This window comes from Rhincodon typus, chromosome 7 (assembly GCF_021869965.1).
Source record: "Rhincodon typus isolate 14 chromosome 7, sRhiTyp1.1, whole genome shotgun sequence".
In the NCBI taxonomy this organism is placed as follows: Eukaryota; Metazoa; Chordata; class Chondrichthyes; order Orectolobiformes; family Rhincodontidae; genus Rhincodon; species Rhincodon typus.
Genome location: NC_063338.1, coordinates 1,404,814 through 1,413,878, shown reverse-complemented (window position 1 = coordinate 1,413,878; position 9,065 = coordinate 1,404,814). Strand labels below are relative to the sequence as shown.

Below are 9,065 nucleotides of genomic sequence, written 5' to 3'. Positions count from 1 at the left end.
GCATTTTTTGTTTTCAGTGCAGATTCCAGCATCTTTAGTAATGTGCTCCTACTCCAAGTCTTTATGTCTGGTACCAGAAAACATTTTGGCTAAGCAGTGTCTCAGTAAACACCAATGACAGCCCACATATCCTGTGTGTCTGAATGGGGATCCTGTTCCCATCTCCCCCACCCCGCACTTTTCATTCACTTTCCAGACATAGGCCTTCAGTGACTTCATGGGGACTACAACTCCCACAATCCATGTCCCCGCAGGTCATGTGGCAAGTTTCACGTGGGTGGGATGCCAGGATTTTCACGTGTTCAGGGACGGGAACACCTTTCGTTATGTGACTGGTTGGTGATCACAACACTCTCTTGCTATTGGCAGAAGGCTTCAAACGTCATGCAGTCAACGCAGCTGCTGCCCCACATGACCAGTAGGAAGAGCTGGAGGACTGAAGCATGCTTGACTTCCAGGCAATCAGCGCTCCCCTATTTGAGCGCGAACGCAGGACGGTCCAGCAAAACTGCTGCCGCTTCTTTGTCTGAATGAAGATTGAGCTTCACCCAGACTGAAACTTCCTCCTTTGTTCATCGTCTGTGAGCAAACAATTTTTCCTACTTTCTTTGTTTAAAATTATGGTGTGAAATTATTTACTTGCAGCGACTGAAAGGAAGGGGAGTCCAGGACAAGAAGTGCTGATCTCTTAGATTTGGCTATTCTGAATTTCTCGCCGGATTTCCAATCTAATAGTCATGAATTTTATAACTCTTACATTATGTTAAAAAGGGAAGATTTACACAGCAATCTCAAAACGACCATCACGTGAAGTCACTAAAATAGCAGGCACTTGAATATCATTGGCTTGAAACCATAGATTCAGAATATCTGTCTGCTCCAAAATATTTGCAACATCAGTTTGTCTGGAAAAGTACTGAGACATACACACCCAGGTGAGAGTTTTCTAGTGAACTGATATACCTTCAACCAATCTCCCAGCCTAAAGAAACATTGCACTGTTCATAGTAGGAAGAGACCATACCTGTGTTTTTGGGTGGACAAGGATTCAGCTGATTGTGAAACTTAGAGACACAAAGCCACGCATGACATGGAGAAACCATGGAAATGTGAGGACTGTGGGAAAGGATTCCATTCTCTGTCAATGTTGGAGTTTCATCGACGTGGTCACAGCAGGGAGAGGCCGTTGACCTGTTCTGAGTGTGGAGACACATTCCCTGATCCATCTGCTCTGCGGAAACACCAGCATGCTGCTACTGGAGAGAGGCCATTCACCTGCTCAGAGTGTGGAAAGAAATTCCATGAATATTTCACCCTTTTGAGACACCAGCAAGTTCACACAGGGAAGAGGCCATCCACGTGCTTGGAGTGTGGGAAAGTATTCACTCAGTTATCCAATCTACGTGCGCACCAGCGAATTCACACTGGGGAGAAGCCATTTACATGCTCTGATTGTGGAAAAGAATTCACTCAGTCATCAACTTTGGTGAGACATCAGCGAATCCACACAGGAGAGAGGCCATTCAAATGCTCCAAGTGTGGGAAGCGGTTCAGAGATTCATCTGCACTACAGAAACACCACCTTGTTCATACTGGGGAGAAGCCGTTCATCTGTTCTGAATGTGGGAAAGGATTCACTCAGTCATCCAGTCTGTGGAAGCATAAGAAAGTTCACAAATGATCATAGGACTTGGATCTGCAGATAATCTGCAATATTTGAGCTGCTAGACAGCACGTTCAAACCCACAACTTCTACCATCTAGAAGAACAAGTGCAGCAGTTACATTGGACCATTACCATCTGCAAGCTCCCCTCCATATCACAGACCATTCAAATTAACAGTATGTTAGAAAGGGAAGATTTGAAGACAGAAATCTCAAAATGACCATCACGTGAAGATCTAATGGAGTCACTGAAATCACTGTGATTTGAATATCATAATCCTCCATATTGGCTGTTCCTACACTGTCAATGGGTCAAAATTCTGGAACTCCTCCCTAACAGCATTCTGGGTGATCCTACATCGCAAGTCCCAGAATGCAACTCACCATCACTTTCTCAAGGAGGACGACTGGGATGGGCAATAAGTGCTGACCTAGACATTGATACTATACATCGTGAATTGATTTTAAAAATGAGGGAAAATCACATCCAGGACAGAGCTGTATTCATTTGGACAGTGGGTGAAGTGGGAGGGTCAAAAGGTTTCCATCTGTTGGACTGGCCGCTCTCACCACTTTGCTTCCAGTGAGGCTGATGCTCTTTGATCCTGGGACTGTATGTTTACACTGAAACTACCCCTGAAATCTGTTGAAGTACATTTACTTTATCCTGAATCGTAAGTAATATTTTCCTTACCACTTAGATCAAAAGTAAATATGTTTGTCTTTGTTCCATCGACTCTGTAGACCAGTGCCAGGCCAGTTGCTTCAATTGGTCTCCGACAGTATTTATGCTCCACGTGAGTCTCCACTGTTCCCTCTTCATCTCCCCCATCAGTAGATCCTGCTATTCCTTGCTTTCTCATGTATATATTTAGCTTCTCCTTTAAATATATTCCTGTTGTTTACCTCAACCACTCGCTGTGGGAATTAACTTCTCACTCTCGCCTCTCACTGGCTAGAGGTTTCTCATGAAATCCCTTTTGGATTATTGAAGCCCTTCTCATCATTTTGAAGACTTCCACCATGTCACCCTTCAGGCTTCTCTTTTCTAGAGAAGAGCTCCTCAACCATTCCTGAGGGTTACATGTTCTCTGTACTGATAATATCTTTGTGTATCCATGTAACACTTTTTTTTCCAGTGTCTTTGTTTCCTTTCTGTAAATGGAGATGACAAATGTTGACAGTGCTCACAGTGGAGTCAAACTTTGCTTTGAAATAAGTGAAATTTCATTTTCCTCCTTTTCAGCTCCTATTAAAAAGGAGCCCAAATGTGGACTAGACCTTTACAGAATGTTGTTAAGTTCCATGAGATATCTGTGACAGGAATTAGGGGTATGTCATCAGGGATTCGGGACTTTAGTTGGTTGGAGAGACTAGAGCAGCTGATCCTGTTCTCTTTGGATCATAGACTCACTGTGGCAGAACAGAGAGGGAGGCCACTCGGCCCTCTGAGGTCATGCTGGCTCTGTTTAGAACATGTCAGTCCTTGTCCTATCCCACTAACCCTGCAGGTTTATATCCATCAAGGACCCTCAAATTCAACAAAAAAGTAATGAATATATTGTTCAGGATGAGAAATGAACTGGAATAATTCATTTTAGGTCCAGTTCAGGAGAACCTTCCAATCTAGTATCCACCTGTATTCTAGTTTAAAGTCTGGAAAGTTGAAATGATTTGTATAAATTGATATCTTTCCTTGGAAATGTTTGCATTGTTTGCCAATAAATTTTGTTTTGAGAAACCACGTTTGATAAGCTGGTCATGACCTGACACATCAGGATCACACGGGGAGATGTTGAAACAGACATCCCTTTTGATAAATGCACCTGGAAGTTAATATGTACCATGACATTGGACTGTCGGTGGATGTGCAGATGCTACGTGTTATATACAAAGGAAATAACGTAAGTTCATGGTGAACCTGCACAAGAGTGGGTTCCAAACACATGCAGCTCTTTGAGAAACAGCCAGAAATAACATGGTTAATGTAGCCGGGGTAATGAGACAGTGACATGGTCTCCTGCGTGAAACTGACTTGAAACAATCAAGAGCGAATTCAAACTACGGGAAATGGTCAGAAAGCCAGCAAGGTTCATTTGGAAGACCTTAAACCTTAGATCGGGAAAATTAGGAACTGTCCACGGGTTGGACACAGGTAAATAAAAAGGATGGAGAATCTTTTACATCCATGTTTGACCTGTTGCTTGAAGTTCCTGTATCTGTGGAAGAGTAATTTATGACTCTTGGCACTCCTCAGGAGGACAGATAGAGTCATTGTGACCCCAGCAGTGGCCAGAACAGAAATGAAAAATAGCAAAGTGCAATTGAGAGAGGGGTGTGTGTGTGAGAGAGAAAAAAATGACACCCCCTCAAGCAAGTAAATATCTTATTTCAGTTTTCTTGCTAATTAGCGGATGTTACCTTAAATACCACAATTAGTTTATTTGCTTATGAGTCATAGGCAGCATTGGTATGGCCAGCATTTATTGCCATATCTAACTTGCCTGGAGAAGGTGGGGGTGATAAAACAGTGCGGAGCTGGAGGAACACAGCAGGCCAGGCAGCATCAGAGGAGCAGGAAAGCTGACGTTTCAGGTCGAGACCCTTCTTCAGCGATGCTCTGAATTTCTGAAGAAGGGTCCCACCCAAAACATCAGCTTTCCTGCTCCTCTGATGTTGCCTGGCCTGCTGTGTTATCTCTGACTCCATCGGCAGTTCTTACTATCTCTGAATGTGATAGTGAGCTGCCTTCACGAACTGCTGCGGTCCACCGACGGTGCCGTTAGGGAGGGAATTCCGGGATTTTTGACCAAGGAACATGATACGTGGTATGTGGCCTGGAGGGGATTTAGCAGGTGGTGGGATTCCCATGTGACTGCTGGTCTTACCCTTCCAGATGGTAAAGTTTCAGAAGATGCTGTTGAAGGTACCTTGCTGAGTCATTGAATCGCACCTTGTAGCTGGTACACACTACTGCCACTGCATCAATGGTGAAGGGAGTCAGTGTACAATGAGATGGTTGGGGTGTGAATCAAAAGAGCTGTTTTGTGTTGGATGGTGTCAAGCCTTTTGTAAGGCTTTTGAACTAAAAAGCAAATACCGTCAAATCAAACTGTCCACAAAGCGAATGGTTAGTTACTGACAGTAACCTCTGGAGAGGACAAGTGAATGGAAGGTGGGTACGTTAGGAAATGATCTCAAAATGAGAATAAAAGACACATCCTGGAGAAGTCGCAGCAGGTTACACAGCATTAGAAAGTGAAAGTCTCAGATGAGACTCCTTAAGAAAAAACCCCTTCCCGCCACCGGCACTAACTCCTATTACACCCCTTCCTGACCAATATATGTTACATGTGGTTATTGAAAATGAAAATTAACATTTTGTCAACCCTCCCCATATGCTCACTGTAGGTGAGGTATAATTTCTAACAGAGACCCTTCTCTCACTTCACCTTGGTGCATCCTGTGTGGTTTCACCAGAGGCAGAGACAGGCTACACGTACCCTGCTCCCACTGCTCATGTGCTTCTGATCTCTATGTTGCACGTTTACCAAATACTGTTTTATCTTTACCAATGCAGAGGAAACCTAAACCTAACGGTTCACTTCCAGTCAGGAACAGATCATAGATTTACATGTGATGGATGTTGAGGTGAGGGATAGATGTTTGATTACTCTAGGTCAAGTCGGCATAAGGAGGGGGGGAAGTGTTGGGTATTCTAAAAGGCATTAGGGTGGACAAGTCCCCAGGTCCGGATGGGATCTATCCCAGATAGAATTCTTTGAGGAAGTGACAAAGTTGATAGATGAGGGAAGGGCTGTAGATGTCATATACATGGACTTCAGTAAGGCGTTTGATAAGGTTCCCCATGGTCGGCTGATGGGGAAAGTAAAGTTGCATGGGGTCCAGGGTGTACTAGCCAGATGGATAGAGAACTGGCTGGTCAACGGGAGACAGTGTTGTAGGGGAAGGGAGTTTCTCAAAATGGAGAACTGTGACCAGTAGTGTTCCACAGAGATCCGTGTTGGGACCACTGTTGTTTGTGATGTACATAAATGATCTGGAGGAAGGTACAGATGGTCTGATTAGCAAGTTTGCAGATGACACTAATGGAGTAGCAGACAGTGAAGGGGACTGTCGGAGAATGCAGCAGAATATAGATAGATAGATTGGAGAGTTGGGTGGAGAAATGGCAGATGGGGTTCAATCCAGGCAAATGCGAGGTGAGGCATTTTGGAGATCCAATTCAAGAGCGAGCTATACGGTAAATGGAAAAGCCCTGGGGAAAATTAACGCACAGAGATCTGGGTGTTCAGGTCCATTGTATGAAGAGAGGTTGAGTAGATTAGGATTATTCACAGTAGAAAGACAGAGGTTGAGGGGGGGACCTGATTGAGGTCTACAAAATCATGGGAGGTATAGACAGGGTGGATAGCAAGAAGCTTTTTCCCAGAGTGAGGGACTCAATTACTAGGGGTCATGATTTCAAGTTGAGAGGGGAAAAGTTTAAGGGAGATATGCGTGGGAAGTTCTTTACGCAGAGGCTGGTGGGTGCCTGGAATGCGTTGCCAGCGGAGGTGGTAGAGGCGGGCACGATAACGTCATTTAAGATGTATCTAGACAGATACATGAATGGGCAGGGAGCAGAGGGATACAGATCCTTGGAAAATAGGTGACCGGTTTAGATAGAGGATCTGAATCAGCGCAGGCTTGGAGGGCCAAAGGGCCTGTTCCTGTGCTGTAATTTTCTTTGTTCTTTGTACACTAATCTGAGTTGAAGCACCTTTCCAGCAATCACTATTGTTCTTCCTCTGACTCTAAACCCACTTGGAAACAAGATTCTGTTCTATGTCTAGGAGCTCTGAGGCATGGAAGACAGTAGCTGGGACACATTTCTTACACACAGCAGGATTAACCCACATCATGGCTTCACTGTCAGTGAAGAGAGACGTGAAAGAGTAAAATGCCATCTGACCCCCTCAATGACCCTGAAGGATACGTCCAGGCTGAAGTTCCGTTGCTGCCGTACAATTCCCTCCATTCTGAGATTGTCCTTTCTGAGCTCCAGGTGCAATTCAACCCTCGGGACAAATACAACAATCTACAGTGATATCTTTAAAGTGAAGCTGATTTATTTGACATTTCTCTAGTATATTAAACTCCAGTCCAAATTTGAGAGGTTATAAACATCATCAGAACAAACCCCAAATGTCAGAACAAAAATATCAGAAAATTACAGCACAGATCAAGGCCACTTTTCTTTATTCATTTGTGTGATGTGGGTATCGCTGGCTGGCCAGCATTATTTCCCCTTGGTCCATCAAGTTTGTGTTGGCTGAAATCGAACTACGCAGGCTTTACAGCTTTCTGGACTCACCGTTGAGACTAACAGACTGAACTCTGCCCCCTTTTTTGTTTGCGTTTCAATTTGTTTCCATGTCAACTGCACAACTGGCTCCAGGGACATCTTTTGTTTCTTTGCTTAAGATAAGAGACCAGAAAATCAACTCTTTGTGCCATTGGATCTGGGAACCATTGTTAATGCTGACCTGGTCTGGTCTACATGTGAATCCATATCATAACAACAAGCTTGATTCTTAACAATCCTCTTGGTAATTAGAACGGATGATAAATGCTGGCTGAGCTTGTGATGCCATAATCCCACGAACAAACAAAAAAAAAATCCAGTTACTGAAGTTACTTGTGAACCCGCTGGTGTTTCATCAAGTTAGATGACTGAGTAAATTCTTTCCCACACTCAGAGCAGGTGAATGACATCTCCCCGGTGTGTATTTGCTGGTGTACAGTGAAGGTCGATGATGTCCTGAATCCAGCCCCACTGTGAGAGCACCTGAACAGTCTGTCTTCAGTGTGAACGCATTGAGGGTACATCAGTCCACTTGAGCTTTTATAGCACTTCCCACAATGTGCACATTTAAAGGGTCTCTCTTCAGAGTAAACCTGCTGCTGTTTCAACAGGCTGAAGGACCAGGAGTAATCCTTCCCACACTTGGAGCAGGTGAATGGTCTCTTCCCCCGTGTGGACACGCTGATGTGTCAGCAAGTAGGATGACTGAATGAATTCCTTGCCACACTCACAGCAGGGAAACAGCCCCTTTCCAGTGTGGAGCCGCTGGTGAATGCCTTCTCACACACTAAGCAGGTGAACGGTTTATCCCTGGTGTGATTGCATCGATGTGTTTGCAGCTTGGATGGGTAATTGAAACTCCTCTCACAGTCCCCACGGATCCAGTTTCTTATCGGTGTGGAATTGCTTTAGTTTCAAAAAGTCAGTCTTGTCCCCACACACGATCTGTGCACAGTTACTCTTCACTGTGAACGGTGCATCCACATCCATACTCAAAATCTGATGATATTCAACTTACATTAAATTAAGCAATTCTGTCAAATCCTGTCTCTCGACTGCACATCCTCAAATTCCAAAACACGGTGGAATTAACCAGCAACAAAAGAAAAGGAGTGTAAGATACACACAAAAAGAAAGGTAGCTTGTGAAATCAAGGCGAATGATCTGGTAATTTATGGGGTTGACACAGGGGAATAGTGACAATAGAAGCTGCTGTCTTGTCATTAAATCACAACTCGTTCGCTCGTTCATCAGGGATGGGAATATGTCATCCATTCAGGACCTACACAAGACTATGACCTCTGAAAGGAAAAGAGCACTGGGCAGGGGCTAAGAACAGTCCATAGGCTTTAGACCTGCTTTCAGCGGGAGAGGCTGTAGCTCTGTATAGTTACCTGAAGGGGTTCCTTTCTTGCTCTTTTGTTCACCCAATATGTAATCCAATCAAAAAAAGGGAAATGGGAACCTTTCTAATGAAATCAAAATGTGCTTCTAGCGTTTGCGAGAAACTCTGTACTCTGCTGTTCACTGGATGGTATCAAGTCTACTGCTGGTCACCACACACTTCCTCTCAATGGACAACCAGGCACAGACAACACGACAGAGGAGAAGCAGAAACTGGCATTAAAATGAAATTAAGGCCACAATCAGGTGAGCCATGATGTTGTTGAATGGCAGAGCAGTCTCAGTGAGCCAAATGACTCACTCATTCTCCTGTCTCTTCTGTTTAGCCACGGTGACCTTCCCCACACACGCTGTCCATTCTGGTCTTACAAATTAAGTTTAACCAAGTGAAGATCTTCCTAATTCCCCATGCCCTCCACAGTGCACAGCTCAGGGTGCGGAGCATGGAACTGAAATGTCACTAAATATTGGGGAACGCTCTCTTCAGATAACTGCACACAGGCTACAACCTGTCGCAGTGAATATATACACGGTCCATGGACTTCTCCCGACTGCAAACATCACGTGCAGCCTGGATGGGAGTGAAGCTGCTAAAAAGAAACCATCATCCAACTGAGATAACAAGGTGT

The 9,065-nt window shown here is 44.4% G+C and overlaps 1 protein-coding gene across 1 annotated transcript in view; it reads left to right on the top strand.

Moving 5' to 3' along the window:
- The first annotated feature begins 257 nt into the window (after positions 1 to 257).
- The window catches only part of LOC109930504 (zinc finger protein 665-like), a 50,149-nt gene continuing 41,341 nt past the window's right edge, over positions 258 to 9,065 (top strand). The window contains exon 1 of the mRNA XM_048598660.1: positions 258 to 1,669. Coding sequence (XP_048454617.1) covers positions 1,091 to 1,669 — 579 coding nt within the window. The 5' untranslated portion in view covers positions 258 to 1,090. The remainder of the gene's footprint in view (positions 1,670 to 9,065) is intronic.